A 23,349-nucleotide genomic window follows, 5' to 3' on the forward strand; every position below is an offset into this window, starting at 1 on the left:
TCAGTTTGACTTGATCTTCCATCTTTATCCAGAAACAGCTGAAGAAACTTTCCTGACAGTAAACAACGACCTGCCGTGATGACGTCCCAGAGCTTGTTTGTTTTACATTGAGTCTGGTGGGGCTCAAATGCTTAGTGTTGAAAGACTGACTCCTTCAGGTCATTCTGGATTTACTGGAAACCTCCCATAGTTACTCTGCCAAAGAAAGTGGTGTGAAACATCTGTGAAACCAGAAAACCAACTGCTGTTGGAACATTTTAAAATCTTTTACATTTTAAATAAAGTCTGGTGTGTCTTAGGTGCTCGGTAGACAGAACGCTGGTCTGATTTAGGTCCTGGTTTTCATAGTCAGACTGGTAATCTGCCACCTTTAGGTTTGTCTCACCCGTATCTTTGCTTTGTGAACGTTCGGGAAATGTGAATTTTAGATTTTGTTTTCTTTAGTTTTTTTATGTAAAATCTCTTTTGCAAAGATTTATATTTATTATTCCACAAATAAAATTCATAATATTTTAGTACCTGGATACATGTTTTTTACAAAATGTTATTAAAATGCTCACATGCGTTTTGGGAAGAATACGGTTTCCTGAAATGTCAGATTTCTGAATGCAGCTGTGTCTGAACAACTGCTACAACAGGAGACTGATGGAAAACGTTTGACTTAAAGCTGAGACATCCAGCGGAGCTGATTCTCTGAAACAGGTTTACAATTGTTATAAACTGCATTTTATCATTTAGCTCTTGTCGACACTGTTTTTTTCTTTTCACTTCTGCTCCTTCTGTTTTGCTCCAGTCTTTTGTTGACGTTGTAAACATTAGTGTCCATCCATTAGTGTGTTTACATGCAGTTCATCAACCCGGTCTCTGAGAAACCAGCTTACGTAGGTAATCATTGAACAAGTCAGAGGTGGCTCCAGGGTCCTAAACATGCTGCCACCCAGGGTGTCTGAGCTGGTCGCCTGTGTGATGGGTCAAATCACTGAAGGGAACCGGTACCATTAGACTGACTCCGAGTATCCTACCCAGTGCCAGGTAATGCTAGTTAACCAGTTCATGATAAATAAAAATGTAGTTGACATGACTTTCCACGTCACTTTTACTGTAAAGTTTTCCTGCAGTGTTTCCTCTTATTACTCTTCCTGATTCTTTTCTTTAGTTTTCTTTTCCTGTCTTCTTTCCTGAGCCGCCCTAAACCTTGTGCTTTCTATACCTGTATGTTGCTGCTTTGGTAGACAGAGATTTTTATTCATGCCTCATACGGTTAGTTTAAAAAATGAATAAACACGTTTCTTGTAATTAAAAAATGAAACGGCCAACATGTGAGTGAAGTCAAAACCTTCACCTTTAATTCAAGTCCTTTGACAAAAGTCCTGTGGCATCAACTCATTCAGGAATCACAGACATTTTCATACACACCCCATTTACTAGTGGTTCATAAATATTGGTGTGTCCTGTTCCCTCTTTCCTCCATGACTAATCAAGCAAGTTCTGGTTCAGTTACATTTTCCTTCAGTAGCTGCTCACTAGAACTCTCAACATGTTGTGTATGCAAGTGAAGGAGACTGGGGAAAAAAAAGCCACAATAAACCCATCAGAGAAAGGAACAAAGACACGGAGTGTGACCAGTACAACAGTTTGGATCATTCTTAAAAAGAAGGAGTTAACTGGCAGCTCAGCAACAACAAAAGGTCTGAAGAGCACAGAAAAACTAAAGTGGATGATCACACGATGGATGTTCTGTCCACAGTGAAGAGCAAGTCAAGTTCACTGATAAGGAAGTGACGTGTCGTCGTCGTCAAAGTCTACAGTGAGGAGACACTTCAGAAATGTAAATACAGAAGGTTTACATCAAGGTGCAAGACACTGATAACATGCAGGAACAGAAAAGGAAACCACCTAAAATGATGTGAAAAATGAATGATGTCATTTCATTTGTAGCAGAAATATGGGAAGAGAGGGAAATGAACCTCATCTTTCAAACGTGGTGGTGGCAGTGTTATGGTATGGGTGTGACTGCTGACAGAAATATCAGAATGAATTCTGAGGTGTACAGGTCTATACTCTGCTCCCATTCAGCCAAATGCTACAAAACTAGTGAGACGCAGACGACCCTAAACATACAGCCAAAGCAACTCGAGCCTTTTTTGGGACAGGAAATTATTTAATGTCACTCAGTCGCCTGATCTTAGCCCCGCAGGGCAAAATTTCAGTTACTGAACACTGAAGGTAGAATGGCCCACAAACACAGCTGCAGTGAAGGTTTGGCAAAGCATCTCCCGGGAAGGAACTCAGAATTTGGTCATGTCCGTTTGTTCCAGACCTCAATAAGGCAATACTTATGTTTTCTAATGATGGTTTGTTCCATTATTTATGGTCCTCCAAAAAACAGGCATGTGTAAGGAAATGTCTAATTCCTGAATGGTTGATGCCAACTCTTGAATTAAAGCTGAAAGTCTCAACTGTTTCATTAGCTAAAAATTTGTTTTTTATGCCGCAGCAGGTTTTTGTGATGATGATGTGTTGATGGTCACATGTCTCTGCCATAACTGTAGAAGTTATTGATCGCTGATCAGTGTGATCAGAGGAGGTGAGTTAATCATCAGTGTTTGTGTTCAAATGTTTTCCTGGTATGAAGCTGTTGTGGACTCACAGCCAATCAATGTCTCAAAGGTTGATTTGATGTTCAGTGCTCTGCAGGACACTGACCTGAGTTCAGCTTAAACTGCACAAATCTGTCTGAAAACACACGACTTTACCTGCTCAGGTAAGATTTAAGATTTTTACTCTCTTAATTCTGCAAGCATTAGTTAAGTTTCATTGCTTGTTTCCCAACCACTTTATTCTTTCACTTGTGTTCTTTTTCCTGTGCATGTGCAACAGTTACAGCTGCCGAAAGTTTAATCTCATAGAAAAGCCTGGATTAAAAACACCTCTTCATTCTCAGTTTAATCACGTTGCACCGATGCTTCTAGCCCAGATTGTTTAACAATTTATTTGAAGATCCTAAGGTTAGTCTTCGAATTATTTTTAACTGGATTTCAGTGTTTGATTAGCTTATCTGCTAAATATCAATTCTGATGAAGGAGCACAGAAAAACAACATTTCAACAACAGCCACAACCATCAATGTTCTACCACACCGACAGAGGAACAGTGAAATTGTCTGTATTTAAAGTACAGTCACCAAAAAAATCACTTTTGACACTCAAACATCCTTTGCTGAACCTGAAACGAGACATACATGTTTTTACAGATTTAGTTTTTCCGTGATTAGATTATTCATACTTACAATTTGCTAATGAAAATCTGAGTGGAAATGAAAGTGAATCACATTAAAGTCGGCCTCTTTCATCACCTCCTCATCTGTTTATCAGCCAGTTAGCAGGACAGAAGCCAGACTTCACTCAGGTTTGACTGTGAAGACAATCTGTGCTGCTTAGGATGATGTGGATTCATAATTAACTTTTATCCCACATAAAACAACTGCTGATACTTGGTTCTTTAGAGACCTCGACACTGTTGGTCAAGTGGAAACAAATCTTGGACTTTATTCATCTTAATGTTGACAAATGTCTGTGGTTTCTGCAGGATGAGGGCTGCTCATTGGCTGAGTGTGCTGGCATTCCTGCCGCTCGTGTCTCTCGCCGTCCATCCGGACATCTGCAGCGCGAAACCCAAAGAGCTCCCTCTGGAGCCGCGCTGCATCTACCGCAGCCCCGACCTGGGCTCGAGCCAGACCCAGGACCCAGAGGAGGTCCCTGGGGCCACCAACCCCAGAGTGTGGGAGCTGTCGAAGGCCAACAGCCGCTTCGCCCTGTCACTTTACAAACAGTTGGCCCTAAGCAAGACCCCCGAGTCCAACATCTTCATGTCCCCCATCAGCATCTCTACCGCATTTGCAATGACCAAACTGGGAGCCTGCAACCAGACGCTGCAACAGATCATGAAGGTCAACATGAGAGAAAATTACAACCCGTAGCACTGCAGTGAAGAAGCTGTGATAAATTAGGAGCGGTATTGAGTGCTTACTGTAAAAATATGTATTTGTGTTTTAAACATCTTATGGGGTGGCTGTGGCTCAACAGGTAGAGCATTTGACTGCCAATCATAGGATTGGTGGTTTGATTCCCCGGCTGCCACGTCACATGCCAAAGTGTCCTTGGGCAAGATACTGAACCCCAAGTTGTGTGTGAGTCAGGTCAGCTGCATAGCAGCTCTGCCATGTGTGTGTGCTTGTGTGTGCGAATGGGTGAATGAGACGCAGTGTAAAGCGCTTTGAGTACCAGCTAGGTAGAAAAGCGCTATTGCTTGGTTAAATTGAACATGATCAGATTGTTCCTGAAGTCACTTCTCTAATTACCTCCACATATTTTAAATAAATACACTTTCACTAAGCTAATTTAATAATGATCTTATTTCATACAGTGTATTTTGTTCCCGTGATGTTGATAGTATCTTGATTTGAACTTGTTGGAGGGTTATTGTCTGCAGGTGTTTGAGTTCGACACCATCAAGGAAAAGACGTCGGATCAGGTCCACTTCTTCTTCGCCAAACTGAACTGTCGTCTGTACAGGAAGAAGGACAAGACAACCGAGCTGATCTCTGCCAACAGACTGTTTGGGGATAAAACTTGGACCTTCAACGAGACGTATCAGAACATCAGTGAGACGGTGTATGGGGCCAAACTGCTGCCTGTCAACTTCAAGGTAACGTGTCAGTCCTTTGTAAAACCAGATACCTGTCAGCAGGTACGCTGATGAGGATGGTTCTGTGTTGCAGGAAGACGCGCAGAAAGCACGGGACACCATCAATGACTGGATTGCCAACAAGACAGAGAACCGGATCCAGGACACTCTGCCAGAGGGGGCGCTAGACTCCACTACAGTCCTGGTGCTCGTCAACACCATCTACTTCAAGGTACAGAAGCACCTGAAGAAGAATTCTGATCGAATAGAATTCTGCATTATGACAGAAAGGATCTCCCCCCCAAAGGAAAACCTACACATGCACATTGGGGGCTGTGGCTCAATAGGTAGAGCAGTTGACTGCCAATCACAGGATTGGTGGTGGTTCGATTCTCGGCTGCCATGTCACATGCCAAAGTGTCCTTGGGCAAGATACTGAACCCCTAGTTTCCCCCGGTGAGTCAGGTCAGCTGCATAGCAGCTCTGCCATCGGTGTGTGAATGGGTGAATGAGACGCAGTGTAAAGCGCTTTGAGTACCAGCTAGGTAGAAAAGCGCTATATAAGTGCAGACCATTTACATACACTCCCCTCCAAAAGTATTGAAACACTGAGGCCAGTTGCTTTATTTTTGCTGTAAACTGAAATCTTTTAGGTTTGACATTGATGTATATGAGACTAGATATACATTTCAGCTTTTATTTCCAGGTGCTTACGTCTGGATCCGATACACAACTTAGAAGATAGCACATTCTGTTTGAACCCTCCAATTTTTCATGTCAGCAAAAGTATTGGAACATGTGACTGACAGGTGTGTTTTGTTGCCTAGCTGTGCCCTATTACATTGATTATACACAACAATAAATAGTACTGAATGTCTAGGCTCAGTTTCAGATTTGGATTTTGCCTGTTCAGATTGTATTCATAGTTCAGAGGTGTAACCAACATGAAAACCAGAGAGCTGTCTAATCAACATTGCACAAACATTGGCCATAGCCAGTACAACCATTTGGAATGACCTGAAGAAGAAAGAAACCACTGGTGAACTACGTAACAGATGTCAAACAGGTAGAATGAGGAAGGCAACAGCAGTTGATGACAGAAACATTGAGAGAGCTGTAAAGACAGACCCTAAAACAACTTAGTGACATCGGCAACAACCACCAGAGCGCAGGAGTGAAGGAATCGCAGTCTATGGTTTACAGAAGACTTCATGACTTCCAGAACCGACACCAGAAGAGGCAAACCACTCATTAGCAAGATGAACAGGGAGGCCGGGCTGGAATGTGCCAAAAAGTACAGAAATGAGCTTCAAAAATTTTAAAAATGTTTTTAAAGGTTTTTAAACTGATGAGACAAAGATGAACCTTCACCACAGTGATGGAAAGGCTAATGTTTGGAGAAAGACATGATCTGCTCATGACCCCAAACATACAAGCTCATCTTTGAAGCACAGTAGAGGTCATGTCATGGCTTGGGCTGCATGGCTGCTTCTGGCACAGACTCATTCATCTCATTGATGATGTAAAGTAGAATGAACACCGACATATACAGAAACATTTTGTATGACGAGTTAAAAAGAGAGGTGCTACCAAACGCTTCCTTGATTTTGCACCAAAATAGTGACCCAAAACACAAAGGAGTTCATCAGGGGCAGAAGAGGAAGGTTTTAGACTGGACAAGTCCGTCTCCAGATGTCAACCCTAGAGTATTTTACCTGCTAAAGAGGAGACTAAAGGGAGTAACCCCCCAAAACAAACACCTAAAGGAGGCTGCAGTGAAAAGCTGGAAAAGAATCACAAAAGAAGAATGCACAAGTTTGCTGATATCAGTGAGTCACAGACAGATTTTCAGCTAAATATTAAGTCTTATTCTATTCTATCTGTTCAGTACTTTTGTTGACATGAAAAATAGGTGGGTTCAAACTAAAGATGCTGTTTTCCGAGTTGTGTGTCGGATCCAGATGTAAACACCTGGAAATAAAAGCTGAAATCTTGATCTTTTGTCTCATATTTATCTGTTAATATAAAACCCAAAAAGTGTGATAGATATATATTTTCAGATTTTTAACAATCACTGAGAATTAGGTAAAAACAATAATGAGAATCTAAAGATTTCGTTTAAAGTCTAAAACTCAGAATAATAGAGCAGAGCATCAGAAATATAAAGTAGTAGATTGTCTGCATAAAGTGTGGCCTCACTCCTTCAAACTGAGCGTTAAAACAGTGAAATCCCAAAAGAATCAATTGATACAACAGGAAGAGACGAGGGATCATGAGCAGAACTCAACTTAAACTGTCCTGACTGATGAACAGTCCTGTTGTTTCTGCTTTTTAGGGTCAGTGGAGGAACAAGTTTGACAAAGATAACGTCTACACGTCAGATTTCCATGTCAGTTCGAGTCACAGCTGCTCGGTGAAGATGATGTACCAGGAGACCAGGTTCCGATACGGGAACTTCCCAGAAGACCACGTGCAGGTGCTGGAGATGCCGTATCGCGGAGACGACATCACCATGGTGCTCATCCTGCCAAGCACACACAGCTCACTCCGAGAGGTAGTGATCAGCCAGCAAAGCTTCTTTTTAAAATGAGCAGACTGCTCCTTGACAGCCAAGAAAACCAGAGCAGTTCAGTGAGAGTAGATGAGTTTTCAAAGGAGTGTAATATTTTTGTTGTGTTGAGGTGGAGGAGAGTCTAGACCTGAAAAAACTGGCCCACTGGTTGGATGCAACGAGGGAACTCGCCGTCCACGTCCACATCCCTCGGTTCAAGGTGGAGGACAGTTTCAGTCTGAAGGAGAAGCTGCAGTCCATGGGACTGGTCGACCTGTTCGCCCCCGAGAAGGCTAGCCTGCCAGGTGCAGTCTACTCTCACACAAGTCATCATCAGTCCAGACTGAAACCGGGTTTTTCTTTTAATTTTGGATCAAGTACTGGATTGAACTGGAACTTGGTCCACACAAGCTGATGCTGTATTTGAAACACGAGTAGAGATTAAGTTAGTTTGTGAATCCAGCTGGTAAAATGTTTTTGTTTCAGGGATGCTTGAGGACGGCAGCGATGGTCTCTACATCTCAGATGCCTACCACAAAGCCTTTCTGGAGGTCAGTGACTCGCAGCAGCTCACTACGCATTGAAGCTCAGACACACTCACAGACTCACTGGGAAATGTTGAGGTCTGCAGACCTCCACTGTGGTTTAATAAGGTTCAATTCAATTCAATTCAATTTTATTTGTAGAGCGCTTTTTACAATTGACATTGTCACAAAGCAGCTTTACACAACCAAAGAACAGTACATGAACAGTGTATGTGTATGAGTCATAATAATGTGATTGTCCCTGATGAGCAAGCCGAGGGCGACAGTGGCAAGGAAGGATAGGAAGGAAACTCCCTGAGAAGGCAACAGGAAGAAACCTTGAGAGGAACCAGACTCAACAGGGAACCCATCCTCATATGGGTGATTACATGCTGTGTAGGCAGCAGTCCAGTATAACAGTTAATGTCTTTTAAGTTAATATGGAGTCCAGTTAGTTATTGCAGGTTCTGACTTTGCTTGGAAATTTTAATGTCTTTGATTTTTTTTTAAGTTGCAGATTAAATCCTTCATAAAACTCAACAGAGTTAAAAACATCGTCCTGTCTGTCAAAGAATTTTAACCCCTGGCAGTCCGAGCACGATGATGTATGACACGAGCCTGAGAGTCCGGAGGTGTTGATTCAGCTTCAGCAGTTCTGACCTTCTGCTCACTGAACACAAATATTTTAAAGATGGCTTCAACTTCCATACTTTATTACTTCAGTGAAATGTTTCTTGTCTGTGGTGTTCCTGTCATCACACTGCATTTTATTGCCCAGTCTACTTGGTGTACATGAACCAGTGAGTTAATAAATATGAGGCTGAAGTCTGTGAGCTGTGGGGTGCTAGGTTCGGATTCTGGAGAGCCTAAGGTTTACATTTCTGTGAGCTGTATATTTATCCCTTAGTGTCCTGATCCATGTTCAGCTCAAACTGCACAACAGGATCTTAATAAACCTGTTTCGTGGTTTCCAGGTGAACGAGGAGGGCAGCGAGGCAGCAGCAGCCACCGCCGTTGTGGCCGTCGGACGCTCCATCAACTTGAACACACAGGTTTTTCTGGCCAACCGACCGTTCCTGCTGCTCATCAGAGAGTCGACCATCAACACGCTGCTGTTCACCGGCCGAGTGGCTGACCCCTGCGACCCCTGAATAAAAATTGCTTTAATCTGAACTCAACATCTCCTGAATATAGCATTGTAAAGTTTTCATGTTTACCAACCTAGAGTCCCGCCTGCAGCTCTTTAATAAACCTTCACTTGTTTGTTTTCCAGTTGGCCGAGCTCACTGTTGGAGAAAAACAGTCACAACCTCTGCAGCAGCCACAGTAAACGGTTTGCGCACCTCACTAGAGGGCGCCCCCCAGCACGCAACACTGACACACGTAACCTGACGGTGTTTACAGGGGAATATTTCAGCCAGTGCCCCTCGTAACGGGTCAGACAGTAGAAATGCGACGAGACAGTTTGACACTTAAAGTGCTTTATTTCCTTTGAAGGAGATGCGACCTGTGAGTGATCTAGTGGTCATAGTGAAAGAAGCTTCTTCACATTTTACTAAACTAATCAACCTTTGGCCTCACACCCCCCACCCACCCCCCCCCCCTCCACCACCAGAGACATGCAACATAAAAGATCTTCACATAAAACCTTTCAGGTTCGTCTATTACGTGTTAAGTACCTCCTCCTTAAAAATGTACAGTATTAAAGGTTAATTTAATAAACTCATTTTTCTTTTCTTCTGCTTCGATATATTAGGGATATAATCAACAGAGTAATCTCAATAAGTGAATACATCTAAATGATTCAGAATTAGGCAAGTTGTGGTCAAGGTTACTGGATATTCATCGACTAAACATTTGATTCACACAAGAAAAAGTAAAAAATAAAGTTTGAGACTGAAGAAATGTGACGTTTGTTGTGTAAAGAGTCGATCAGAAGAACTGACGCCCTGATGAAGACCATACGACGATGATGATGATGAGGTTGGGATGTTTTCACAGTTTAACTGAAGGTGACACTGAACTGAACCGAGGAACCATCAAGGAGGAAAGTCAGGTTGTGGCCTGTGAGCTTCAGGGACTAATCCAGTCCAGTGACTAATCAGAACCAGCTGTGTTCTGTCTAGTTCAATCAAACGTGTCCCCACAGGTGTGGCTGGTTTCGCCACACCTGTTCTGGGCCAGAACCAAGACCCTTTAAAGACTTGGTGTAGACTCGGTCTGGTCCCAAACAAATGCTAAGAAAAATATGAATTTGCAGTGGGAATGTGATCGGACCCAGATCTGTTTGGCGGTTTAATGGCTCAGTTGTGTAGCAGCTTCAGTGTGAAGCAGTTTCCCTGGATAAGAACCAGGATTCGGACCGACTGATACGGACCAGAGCAAAAAACACGAACTGTACGTTCATTGTAATCAACACATATGTACGGACAACACGGCAGTAACTAACAGAACACATAAGTTCCTGAAGAGTCAGGTCTGATGCGACTTTTCTTCCTTGACAGATTCCTCGGGAGCTGAGACTGAACCGGACTGAACCGGACTGGCTGTTGTTGAAGCAGCTATTGCTTGACTTTAGCTTGAAATGATGTGCTGTTTTCCTGCTTCACCACAGCTCAGTGCAGAGAGGAGAAAAGTGTTTTCAACCCAGTGACCCAGTGCCCCCAGTCTGGACCAGTCCGAACCGGTCCAGACGGACTAGGAACTGTTTCACATGTCACTGTTTATATGGAACATAAGAAAATCTATTAACCAGAGCATTTGTGACTCTTCTGCACTGACTTCTGAGTTTGTGTGTTGGAGCTGGGCAACATGTCGAAGGTTTAGTTTTACTGGGTCAGAGCTGCACGTTGGACTTTTTCTAACTGCTGTAAATTAAGATTTGCTTTACAGACAAACAAACATTACCGACTGAACAGAAGCAGGGTTCTGCCTTATAAAATACACTTTAATATTTTTCCAGGTGCTCGGCTACAAGAAATTCTAAACTAATCAGCACACGGTGGTTTCTATTCTAGTTTACTACGTTTCCACCGTATCTAATGTCAGACACGTCTGACTTTTAGATTTTTCGATCAACTGAAATCTGTTTTTTAGATTATTCTAAAGGTCGCGTTTGTAAAAGGGGAACGAACCTCAAGACGTCCGAACACATTAAAACACATTTTGAACCATTAATCATAAAATGTAGTAAAGTGCGAATTAAATCTGAATTTCTGTCGGCACTATTGATGCTTTTTTGAGATTTTCTTTCATCATAGTTCTTGATTTTTGCTCAGCAGATGATGTGAAGTGAAATCATGTACTGTGATATATGAGCAGTAATGTACAATAACAGGTCCTGATTTCTGAAAACAAGGAACAGAGTGGAGGTAAAGACACCGCCTTACTGTTCAGGTGTTTAACGACAATAGAAACCAGTATTTTCTGTGGCTGCGGTTCATTAAAAAGAGGTTTTGTGGTTATTGAGATTTCTGTTCCATATTGCCCAGCCCTATCTTGTGTATTTTTGCTGTCCTCTGCTGTGACTTGCAGGGATTTCATACCTGCTGCTGTTGTGTATTTACAGGTGACTGAGGTTAGGCGTTAGCGTTCTGCTACGTAGGGAAAGGTGAACATCTGATTCACTGAATAAAAGCAAAGAGTCTGTATACCTGATAGATCCTGGTTTAGCCTGAAGAGTGAGCGCGGCGGTGTGATCTGGGAGGAAATCTCAAGTCCAGCCAGCCGGAGCGAGGACAGAGCCGCTGGCTTCACTTGCATAAAGATTTTACCGTCCACTGAGAATCTGATTCACAGCTCTGTAGAAAAACAGTAACAGCCGATTCGTGTGCTACCTGCCTGCCTACCACAGCTCTCAATGCAACTCCTAGCTTGTTTACAATATGCAAAAAACATCTTAGTAGTTTAAATATGTTTGTCTGATAATATGTGTAGATTTCTCATTGTTCAGTTTTATAAAAAGTTTCTGTTTCTGACCCCGTCTCTCTCTCCCTAATAAGTGCTGAAGTGTTTTGGTGTTTTGGAGGACCAACGGGGCCATGCCGTCTTTCCTTTGGTTGCCAGGTCAGGTGGTCCAACCTGCTTCCATCCTCCAGCAGGTGAACTCTCACCTCAGGAGGTTTTGTGTTTTTAAAGTCCAACTCCGTGACCTGGCTACTACATCCATCTGGTCTGACAGGGTCTGGCTCTTCAACCTGTCTCTACTGGATCAATGTCAGACCAGATCAGAACTGTCTGTCGTCACTGCTGCATTCGCTCTGCTGCACATGTGCAACTGTGCACAAGAAGGAGGTTGCAGTTATTTAACATTTTATTCATCATTTTACTGGAGAAGCTATTTACCTGTCAGCTAGCACGCTAACTTTATCTGGACAAGATTACACTGTTGTTCAACTTTACAACATACGTTTTTCTTTAGTCTGCGTTTACGTAGCTCTAGACTCAGGGTACTTTGCTAGCATTTCATTTTTCTGTGTCTCAGAAATTAAAAATGTAAAACTACAACTTAAGTTCAGTAAACTACAGTTAGCTAGCTGCGTCACAAACACTCTTATAGCACGCTGTTTTTTGAAGCCCAATGAGTTGATCAGAGACAGTCAGCCAATAAATGTTAGCTTATATGCTAAAAAAAAAAGATTAGCTTTACCAATTCAAACAGAACTGACTGCAAAATACATTTTTAACAATTGAAAACTTTCCATGTTCAGAAAAATGAAAAGGAAAATGAAACATACAATAGGCAGCTTAAGTTAAATAATGTTGGCTAACAATCTCTAAATTATCATATCATTTCAGTAACGTGTGCCATTTGAATGTAATTTGTAAAAACTGGTTGGTAACTTACAAGCTAATGCTGAGTTTCTAGTTAGCATCGGCTAGGTAGCTAATGTTAGCTAGGAAAATTGATGGTGAGCAGTAAAGGACGAGCTAAAGAAATGCCGTATATTAAACGTGTTAGAATAGAAGCTAGTGTAAGTACGATTGTTAACAGCACAGGCTTTAACAGTTCTTTTAAATGATTTATCAACAGTAGCTTCTTTTTGACAAATCTTTCTTTTTTCTCTGCAGTTGAGGTGTTTGGGAGTCGAGTGCAGCAGATTTCAGCGACAGACGTTACTGATCAGGTCATGACACCGTCTCCCCCGCGAACATGAAGCTTCTGTCACACACATTGTCTGAGCAAAAAGTGTCCAAGAAAACAAAAACAACTAAGACATGCTTGTTTATAAAAAATATCTGAGAAGACTGACGGAGATCTCTGTGTGAGTGGATCAGAGCGCCCCCCGGTGGTGCTGTGCTTTGCGGTGCAGCAGCCGTATTGCGTAGTGATGAGAGGTAACTGAGCTGTGTAGCTTATCTGAGGCTGGACCACGTCCAGTTTTTCCTGCTGTGCGTCTGTTTAGTGAACAGGCTGCCGGATGGTCCAGTCTAATCAACCAGATCCTTAAAACTGATTTCAGCTGTCTGAAAATGTGTACGTGTGTTAGAGCCAGATTAGCAGTTTAACCCAGAGAGATTGGAGTTTTCTACTTTTCATCCCATATCATGTAAATTCTGTTTATATCTGTAAAACACCAGTACTGACCAGTATGAGTTTGTGGCATCACTGGTCATCGGTGTATTTTAAAGCAGATTGTGTCCGAATCTTTACGTTGAAAGGTGACAGCTCTGAGACTTTCCAACCAGAGAACAGAACCGGGATTTGAGGCCTACTGTATAACTGGGGACAGAGAGTTGAGCAAATCTGCTGTGAATTTGTTCTAGTGAGATGAAAACTGGAAAACCCTCCAATCACACTGGACCTGAACTTTGATGGCTGTCATTTTCATTTTGAACCTTTTTGTGCGATTACACCTTGTTACGCCGTTGTGGCACTTGCAGAGCGAGCAGGATTGTTTTTAATCAACCCAGCTGCTCCAGATTGTCTCAAGGCAAATATGAACGTTTTGAAATGTTAAACTGGCACTGGGTAGTTTGGCAAAGTTCCCACCAGACAGACTGTTGTGATGCTGCATTGTGAACCTGTAACACCAGTAAATATAAAAGTAGAAATCTGTAACATAAACTAGATGGAGGCAAACGAGAACCACTGCATTGTGTGGCGTATGAGGTTGCTGGAGTGTGTGGCATTTCTTCATTTTAGCTTAATCTGTTCGGTTTGGTTAGTGAAGGTAGATGCGGTTTAAAGCGGAAAAAATCTCAGTTTGGACTTTGAGGTGTCCTTCCCTGTCATAGCTTTGACTTCAGCGGGTTCAGGTGCGGTCATGTGGGCTCCAACAGGACCAGCCGAGCCCTCCATGGCTGTAACCCCCACCCTGACCTCAACTCTAAACTCCTTCCTCCCTCAGGGTCAGTCGGGCCCCGTGGTAGAGACCGAGGCCTGAGGACCCTCCCCGTACTGCCCACCCCCACTGCTGCTCCCACCGCCCCCGCCCTCAAGCTCCTCCTGGCTAGGAGAGGCCTCGTCGCTCGGACCACCCCTGGATGTGACAGATGTGGTGGTGGTCTCAGGGGAGGCACTATGAGCTTCTTGAGGGGCGCAGCCTGGGTGGTTCTTGCGGAAGTGCTGGTTGAGGATTGCCTGGAAGGGGAAGCTTTTGCCGCAGACATGGCAGTGGAAGGGCTTGTTGCCGGTGTGCTTGCGGATGTGGTACTCCAGCTGGTCTTTGCGGGTGTACTTCTTGCCACAGATGCGGCAGACGAAAGGGGTGATGCCCATGTGCAGGCGCATGTGGCGGTCCAGGCTGCCTTTCTGGTTAAAGGACTTGCAGCAGTAGATGCAGGTGAGGCGGGGGTTGTAACGGAACCAGCGATCTCCTACCTGCTCCCTCAAGTAGTCCTCATAGCCACCCATATCAAACGATGCGTGCTCCTCCCCCTGACACACAGAAAATAATGTTAACATATCTGAGACCAACACAGATGGAAACCAACTGGATCTTAATCTCTAGGGGAACAAAGCATTCTTTTTCAAACTGCTGAGGCTTAAGGACAGGCTTACTCTGGTTCCAGATGCCTGAATTGCCCTTTGGAAATACGGGGTCAGACTGGACAGTGTTTAAGCCGTAGACTGGATTTCAAGCTGCAATCCTTTAGAGTGCAGAGCTTGTACAGGTGGTTTTACTTATTGCTAAATTACAATGGAAGTCATCTCAAGGCATTTGACAATGTTTAAGGTTTAAGACCTTACGAAATATAACTGTATACAGAATTATATAGAAAACCCAACAGCAGAACCAGGCTCAGGCTGGGCGGCCATCTGCCTCGACCGGTCGGGTGAGTGGGGAAACTGAAGTGGTTCTGGCAAATATTTCAGGAGCCCTTCAGCTGGTTGAAAACCCAGAGACAGATCTTAAGAGATTCTTATGAAAAGAACGTATAGGAGATTCTATGGGTCAGTAAGGATTTTCTACTGACGTTCAGATGATTGGAGGGATCCTCTGGATGTCTAAACACCTGTGGTTGAGTTTGCAACAATGTGTTCACTCTGCAAAATTTTTACTTTTCAGTTTTCCATTCAGCTGTTAGGTTAAACCAGACTCTCTACATCAAGCTTTACAGTAACCACAGAGACCACGTTCTCACAGGTTTGCGAGTACAGCCTGTCTGTCCCTTCCAGGCTGGAGTGCGCTGACTTTGCGTAGTTAGTGTTTACCTGGGAGCTTGGCTGCCGCAGCTCGTCCGGCCTGGGAGACTCGCTCTTTGCTCTCTGACGCTCTGCCAGGACGACCACGCTGCCAGTGGGACTGAACCTGACACAAAGACAAATGTAAACACATCATCAAGTGACAACTGAGGGGTGTGACCACAGCGACTCACCTGTCTGTCTCACTAAAGCTGGAGGACGGTTGGACGCTCCGAGCCCCCAGCGTTCCCACCGGCCCTGTTACCACCGTGCTGCGCCCTGATGTGTCGATCATCACTGTGGTCCCCTCCTCCACTGGCCCACCTTCCTCTTGGTGCTCTCCTGCTCCGATCCACTCCTCCATCCTCTCCGTCTTGATCCTGACTCCATCCACACCACTTCCCTCCTCAGCACTGCCGGTCCGCTCTGGCTCGCTGCTTGTCTCCACGTACCACTGACCGGCTCTGTTAATCCGGAGGATGGGTTCCTTGCCCGTTCTGCTAGTGGTGGCCCTGGGCCCCTTCGAGTCCACTGTGCTCCACTGTTGGTGGTGGGCTAAGTGGCTCTTCGGCAGGGCTGACCGCTTCACACACCTCTGAGCTTCCCCGTGGCCCAAGGAGGCGCAGACCACCATGATGGCTGCCTCCTCGTACCACGGCCTCGAGCGTCCTGCTGCCCCTAGAGCCCCGCGCTGTCTCCTCCCTGGGCTCCTCCTCCAGGTCAGCCAGGCTGATCTTCAGGTGGATGCCCTCCAGGATTTGGGTGCAGCGGTCGATGATGTGCTGCATTTGCAAAAAGCTGGCTGCCGTCAGGTAGCTGATGATGTCGGCCAGCTGTAGGCAGAGGCGGCCCGTGTAGCAGAAGGACAGCAGCTGTTCGAACACTGATGGGTTTCGGATTACTGTCAGCGACACGGTGCTCATCTGGCCAAGAGACATATGGTCCCTGAAGTACGGAGAGCTAGCAGCGAGGACCACCTTGTGTGCGCGGAAGCTCTGGCCCTGAACGTTGACGACGATGTCACAGAGACGGCCCTGAACACGCAGCTGGTTCAGGTGGGACAGAACCGAGTTACTGAAGTCTGGGATGTCCAGCTGGATACTGCCGGAGCGCTCCATGCTGCAGCCTGCAGGGACGCTGCAACAACAAGGACAGGATCAAACACCGATGTCAAAGACCCGATGAGGATCAGATTCTGTAAATTGTCGACGTGCGACAGGGACCGGAAATCGAACCATCGATCTAACCGCTGAGGCAATGCCTCCCCAACCTGTAACAGAGGTTATTCACACAGTGCAGCCACAGTGTTTCTGTTCCAACAGTTGTCAAAGGTAATTCACCTGCGGTGACATCACTGCCTCTCTGGTTGTATCAAATCTGTATTTTTCCATAAATGTGATTTTTATGATGGGGAGAACATTATTGACCATTCTGACAGGTGAGAACACTGTCGACCATTCTGACAGGTGAGAACATTGTCGACCATTCTGACAGGTGAGAACATTGTCGACCATTCTGACAGGTGAGAACACTGTCGACCATTCTGACAGGTGAGAACATTGTCGACCATTCTGACAGGTGAGAACATTGTCGACCATTCTGACAGGTGAGAACATTGTCGACCATTCTGACAGGTGAGAACATTGTCGACCTATCTGACAGGTGAGAACATTATGTTATATAGGCTTCATGTAGAATCTTTTATTTAGAGTAAGAGCAGCTTTCTCAGATCACGCGGATGCTCAACTCTCACCTGTGTGAGGTCAATGCACCTGGTTAAACACGACAAACGTGTCTCTGCTCAGGACTCCGGATCAGGTGTTCCAGTGTCATATCGCAAACAGATCAGAACTAGATCTGCTCATAGAACCAGACCAGGACTAGTGTGACAGTGCGCCCCAGAACCAGATCTATGTCAGTCTGACCCACGAGAGCAGGTAAACATCCAGATGTGCAGCCGGTCTCTTACCTGAAAGGGGGGACAAGGGGAGATCGGGTCTGGTTTCAGGGTGCGGTGCTGTCAGTCCTGCAGCTCGCTGAGCATCGTCAGCAGGAAGGGAGAGGACAGCGGCTCGGCTTGGTTCGGCTCGGCCCGGCAGGCTGCAGCTCCACCCGCCGTTCGTCCAGGCTCCGGAGTTCCAGCGGCGCTCGCGTCGCGTTCAAGGCCGGAAAACAGCAGCTGCGTTCGGGCTCCGGTCTGTCAGCAGCCGCTCTGCCGCCATTCCGCTGGAAGTCAGGCTCGGTTCAGTGTGGGCCCAGTGTCGGCGGGCTGCGGCTGCTTCTCATCTTCCTTTTCACGGCAGAAGGGCCGAGGCTGCAGGAAGGAAAGGGGGAAGGAAGAAAACGCGCGGGGCATCATGGGAAATGTAGTTCGTCGTGCGGGAGAGAAACCGGTTCTTATTTAGTGAAAGACTCCACTTCCCAGCATGCACCTGTGAGCAGAAGGGTCATGATGGCACTTTGAGTTTGGGAGTTCACAGAGGTGGAAGCAGTACTCAAGTAAAAGTACTGCATTTAAATTCCCCCTGAATAAAAACCAGTCGAGTATCTACCAACTGCTTCGTGTCGTGTCACAATTCACATTTTTACTGTTTCTGTCTAAAATAAAAGAACTTCATACTGTTCAAAGATAGAAATGTGTAATATACACAGAGCAAAGCAGGAAAAAAGGTTGGATTTGTTTTTTTGTAAAGTTTAATTAACAGAAGATGAAAAACCATTTCAGGTAAAATCACAAACAATCACAAAACGGAAAAGAAAAATCGATAGTTTTCAATGTGGGTCACACTTGGAGAATAACACTCAGTACTCTGACCTTTTACTGCAAAAGAACTGTAGAGTAGTAGTAGTTAGCAGTTCTACTGTGGTGATCAGAGAACGAGAGGTGAGCAGAGATGAACCGTTAATCACAGAGTCGGTCCGACACAAAGTGGAAGTCGGCTGAGACAGACTGTTCTTCTCAGGACCATGTTCCTGAATTTACAGTCTGACATGTTGTTTACGTTCAGTTCAGTTCAGTTCCTCAGACAGGACTGAAACTGGTTTTCCTTTGGAGGGTTTAGTTGAAATAGGGATTCAATTCAAAGGGATTCACGTTGGATTCTCATTTGTTTCTGAATCAGTCTGAGCTAAAACAGGGTCAAGTCCTAAAACTAGGTTAAAGGAACCAAACTAACCTAATGAGACAGAAAACTGCACCTGTTCATTTGTTTACTGTGGAAAAAGATGCCGTCGTTCACATTTCCCGTGTGAACCTGAACAGGCTATTAGAGTCAGAGGGATGAAGATCAGCTGTGAGTCTGGGAGATCCCGACTTCACTGCTGCAGGGTTGTAGAAGCGAGTCCCATCAGATTTCTAAAGAGCTCAGAAGAAGAGTTGTTGCTCCACCAGTCACCAAGAGCAGGTGTGTATAGGAGGAGGCCCCGGGAAACCTCAGGGTAACGTCTGGGAAACTAAAGGGCTCTCTGACAATGGATAACATCAGTGTTTGCAAGTCACCGAACTAACATCTACCTTTAAATGAACAAGTGAAAGTTCTTGTCTCATTCGTTTAGTCGGCTTCGTTTTATCAAGTTTGACATCACACTCATGCAGAAACGGAGAAAAATCGAACATGAACATAAATATGAGAAACTGAGCTGTTCTTTCTTTAATGTTTGTACTGAAGCTCATCAGATGCATTCAGGTGCTCCCATTAAATAACAGCACATTACAGTTCAACCATCTGAAATCTCTGGATGTTCTAAACCACATCAACATCTGTTCCCAGTTGGAAGAAATAAAAAAATCAATAACCTGTAGAGGAAACAAACAGTCTTTACAGCACCGACGTGACAACTCCTGTAAACTAAGAATCTGCAGCTGAAGAAGAAGAAACGTCTGATTCATCTGAAGAGGCGTCGTTCGGCTCTGAAACGTCCACAAACACATTTTCTGTAGAAATAATCCCCACAGGAGATTCTGTTCAAATATGTTGTAGACACACGATGCTGCAGAGATTTACTTTGTTATTAACATTATTAGTATTATTATCGTGTCAGTATTTTAAATATTTGTTCTGACAAAATTGTAACTTTGAAAATTAAAACTAAAAACTGTTCAAAGTGGTTCCAACCTGGACCCAGTTCACAGGTCACAAACCAAGAAAATAAACATCAGTGACCAAAACCAGCAAGTTGTACTGGTCTTCTTTGTCCTGATGTTGCAAACTGGAGGCTGATTGTTTGAAACTGAACCTCTTAGGATGTAGGTTGTAAATCCTTTACAGGGACTGAAGTCTGGAGCCACATACGTCAGAAGATGCTGGTTTCTGTTTTTGGGGGTTTTATCTTCAGGACGTCAGACTTTTACACTAAACCCAAAATGAAAGCTAAATTAGACTCAGTATCTTCACCAATCAAAGAGTTAGAACCTTTGTGTCAGGAGACACAAACACTGAACACAAAGGAGCCAAAGACATCACCAAGCAGGTTTAGTTTCAGGGTCCAGGCGACATCCAAACTGTGTTAATGTATTAAAGACTAAACTGTTACGGTCCAACAGACGCAGACCGGAGTTAAGGTCCAGGTCATCAGTGGAGAAACGTGCTCACGCAGTGTTGGTACTAACGGTTCACGCGGTGCGCTCTCTTTCTGGCCTCCCGGATGTAGATCTGCATGAACTCTCGTCCAAACATCTCTCGATCGTCTTCATCATCTTCACCGTCGTCCTCGGTCTTTGTCTTCCTGAGAGGCAGCGTCACGTCCAAAGTCAGAGGGTTGTCCCGGAAATTCACAAACCTGCTCAAAAACGAAGACACAGATCAGTCCTTCAGTCCTGGTTCAGCAGAGGCAGAGACGACTGCAGGTGTATTGCTTATGGAGGAAAAAATGTTCCAGTTTTTTATTGGTTGACGACACTCTGAACCGTCTCACCTGAGATTGGACATGTCCTCCATCAGAGAGGGGATGTCCCTTAGTCTGTTGCTACTGAGGACCAGAGTGTCCAGACTCGCCATCCTGCTGATGTTTTCTGGGAGTTTCTCGAGCTGGTTCCTCTGCAGCCACAGCGTGTGCAGCTTCGTCATCCTGAGGACACAATACTTGGCGTTCATTGGCTGATAGCTGAGGTGGGCAGGGCTCAGATGATGTCACTGTCCTTCACCCACCTGTGTACGTCTTCAGGTAAATGCTGCAGTCGGTTTCCTCCTATATCGAGCCACTCGAGTGCCGGCAGTCCAACCACGCAGTCCGGCAGGCAGGTGAAATTGTTCATGGACAGGTCCAGGTGCTGGAGCCTCTTCAGGTTCCTGAACTATGGTACAAAACACAGAATAGACGTCACATAAGCTAGATCGGAGGTCTCCGGGTCAGAAAGATGGTTTAGTTTTGTTGTGGTTTGGGTTTGTATCAGGTCTAGAAGCTGGTTAAGATCTGTGTCCCACCTGGTTTGAAAGCTGTCTGAGCTACTGGTTACTACCAACCAGGTTTATGTTCAGACCTGGTCTGGGAGGTGGTTTAAGTTCAGACTTGGTGTAAAAATTGTCTGTTATCGATTTTCTATCTATCAGGTTCAAGTTTGTAGCCACATCTGATGTGGATCCTGTTTGAGGCATACAGGTACATGTCTAAGGCAGAATCTAGTCCAGGTTTAGGTTCAAACCTGGTTGAAGTTCAAATGTACACCTGCTTTAGAATCTGGTTTACGTGCGTTTGTACCTGGTCTGGAAGGTGGTCCAGGTCCCGGTTCATGGCGAGCTCTAGTCTCTCCAGACTTTCACAGTAGCTCAGCTCTTCAGGGACAACCTGGACTCTGTTGTAAGAGAGCAGCAGCTCTCTGAGATGGATTAGCTTCCCTGAGACCAGAACAGGACAGCAGAAGACTTACTGGAGCGTCTACAGACTGAATCTGTTTGACAGGAAGAAACAAATTCTGTTTCCTATTTTAATTTTTACCGGAAGAGGTACTGACCGATCTGTCTAGGGATCTCACCGATACCGTTGCGGGACAAATCAAGAACCAGAAGGTTTTGGAAGTTGGAGATGAAATGAGGGATCTTCACCAGTCCAGTCCGGTGGATTTGCCATTCCTGGACCTGACTCAGCTGGACCAGACAACCTGGTAAAGACTGGAAAAATTAAAAAAATGACAGATCAGATGTTCCTATCAGGTCCAGAGGTCAGACCAGGTAAATCCACATGACGTTACCTTCCACTCTTCCTGTTCAATTCGGAGGATCAGTCGTCCGTCTTCTGTCTGCAGCTTCTGTTTCAGTCGAGACAGAACTGCCCGGTCCTCCCAAACACTGAGACTCACCCTGAACCACAAACACAAAGAAACAGCAGAGACCAGAGTACAGGTGAGTACAGGTTTCCTTTTAATCCAGTTTTCTGGGTTTGGGCTGCAGCGGCACTGGTTCAGGTTTTCTAGTTTATTTTTGGTGAATCCTGGATCTACCCTGGATGGTCCCCCTGCACGAGAATCTTATTTGAGCTGCTTGTATCCATGATCTCATCTCTCTGTCACTGCCCACACCTGGTGGTGACAGGTGAACTGAGAGTTTTGTTTTGTAAACAAACTCTGTCACTGTCAGACTGAACAGAACTAACCTCTGTTCAAGTGAAGTTAAATAAAATGACGTCTGGTGTGGTGGAGACCCATTAGTGTGCTGAAAAAACAATCAAAAAAGTTCTCAGGTGAGTGGAAGGGACCTTACCTGCCTGTGGCCCCGCCTCTTAATGTCCTCCTCCTCTGCTCCTCTTCCTCCTTTCTCCTTCTGATCCTTGTCTCCCACAGAGCTTTAATGGAGCTGACTGAGCCGCACGCAGCCACGCCCACCATCATGACCACTTCCTGTCAGCTATGTGATGTCACAGTGCACAGGTGAGATGACCTCTGACCTGTATTCTGCCTCTGATCATTCTGTTTGTTTTAGGTTTTATTAATATTCAAAGTTTAAAATACAACAAACTAGCAGATTGAAAGTAGTTAAGTGTTGTAATATTCCCATCTTACATTTATCTTTTATCCAAAGCAATTTGCGTAGGGAGGTCTTGCCTATAGACCCCTACTGGAGGTGAGCCACAGCTGGGATTTGAACCCCATTCCCCCACACAGAAGGCAGTGATCTTACCACTACACTAACCAGCTGGTGGTACTACCACAAAGAACACGGTACTACACTAGCTTCCTGCAGCTGCTACTTCAGGGTCAGAGCCCCGACTCTTCTTTACAGAGTGGTCGACTCAACAGCACCGGTACCTGAACTCCCTCATCCAGGTCTACAATCCTTCTCACCCACTGTGCTCTGCCAGTGAACCACGTCTTGTTGTCCCCTCTCCTCCAAAGATCCCAAGTTAAACTTTTCAGCTCAGTCCCACCTCTGATCAGCTGACTCAATTTTCAAAAACCTGCTGGAAACAGAACTCTTTAGAATCTTTTCCTGCAAAAAAATAACTACAAATCTCTTTCTAGAGCACTTTACTTTAAAGTTCTTCTCCTTAACTCGGATCTTCTGTTTCGTTTCTCATAATCAATATAAATGTACTGCAGTGGCAGCATAGTGGTATTTCTGTTGTACAGTAGTAGTAATAGTGTTTCTACTACCGTACTGTGTTGTCACCTTGTGGCAGCGGCGTAATATCCCTGTAGTAGTACTGCAGTACTCCTGTCACCTTGTGGCATCGGCGTAATGTCCCTGTAGTAGTACTGCAGTACTCCTGTCACCTTGTGGCATCGGCGTAATGTCCCTGTAGTAGTACTGCAGTACTCCTGTCACCTTGGGGCAGTGGCGTAATATTCCTGTAGTAGTACTGCAGTACTCCTGTCACCTTGGGGCAGTGGCGTAATATCCCTGTAGTAGTACTGCAGTACTCCTGTCACCTTGTGGTAGCCACTTCTCTTCAGCTGAAATCTGATCTCTGATCAGCTGCTGGTTAATTTTAGCCTCCTGGTCATATGACACCAGTACACACAGCTAGTTC

At 44.9% G+C, this 23,349-nt stretch overlaps 3 protein-coding genes across 5 annotated transcripts; 1 reads left to right on the forward strand and 2 right to left on the reverse strand.

Moving 5' to 3' along the window:
* The first annotated feature begins 2,670 nt into the window (after positions 1–2,670).
* On the forward strand, positions 2,671–9,032 carry serpinc1 (serpin peptidase inhibitor, clade C (antithrombin), member 1). Its single transcript, XM_026343062.1, has 8 exons — positions 2,671–2,764; positions 3,588–3,948; positions 4,491–4,706; positions 4,780–4,917; positions 7,021–7,239; positions 7,367–7,541; positions 7,723–7,787; positions 8,735–9,032. Exons 2-8 carry the CDS (start codon positions 3,589–3,591, stop codon positions 8,909–8,911), a joined length of 1,350 nt encoding a protein of 449 aa, XP_026198847.1. The 5' UTR covers positions 2,671–2,764; position 3,588; the 3' UTR covers positions 8,912–9,032.
* Positions 9,033–9,224: 192 nt separating this feature from the next.
* On the reverse strand, positions 9,225–17,709 carry zbtb37 (zinc finger and BTB domain containing 37). Its single transcript, XM_026343055.1, is given in 5 exon segments — positions 9,225–14,640; positions 15,418–15,514; positions 15,582–15,898; positions 15,900–16,524; positions 17,357–17,709. Coding segments are annotated over 4 exon segments (1,548 nt in total). The 5' UTR covers positions 16,506–16,524; positions 17,357–17,709; the 3' UTR covers positions 9,225–14,112.
* Positions 17,710–18,082: 373 nt separating this feature from the next.
* lrrc39 (leucine rich repeat containing 39) lies at positions 18,083–23,319 on the reverse strand. 3 transcript variants are annotated; one of them, XM_026344992.1, is made up of 9 exons: positions 22,989–23,319; positions 22,664–22,776; positions 22,083–22,226; positions 21,575–21,683; positions 21,338–21,494; positions 21,085–21,221; positions 20,535–20,680; positions 20,302–20,454; positions 18,083–20,166 (listed from the first exon to the last, which is right to left on the reverse strand). In XM_026344992.1, the coding sequence occupies exons 3-9, from the start codon at positions 22,208–22,210 to the stop codon at positions 19,992–19,994; spliced, it is 1,005 nt and encodes a 334-aa protein (XP_026200777.1). In that variant the 5' UTR covers positions 22,211–22,226; positions 22,664–22,776; positions 22,989–23,319; the 3' UTR covers positions 18,083–19,991. The 3 variants fall into 3 exon arrangements, with proteins under 3 accessions (XP_026200777.1, XP_026200778.1, XP_026200776.1); XM_026344993.1 differs by lacking the exon at positions 22,664–22,776; XM_026344991.1 differs by lacking the exons at positions 22,664–22,776; positions 22,989–23,319 and having other exon boundaries at positions 22,083–22,232.
* Positions 23,320–23,349: the final 30 nt, after the last annotated feature.

This window comes from Anabas testudineus, chromosome 4 (assembly GCF_900324465.2).
Source record: "Anabas testudineus chromosome 4, fAnaTes1.2, whole genome shotgun sequence".
NCBI lineage: Eukaryota > Metazoa > Chordata > Actinopteri > Anabantiformes > Anabantidae > Anabas > Anabas testudineus.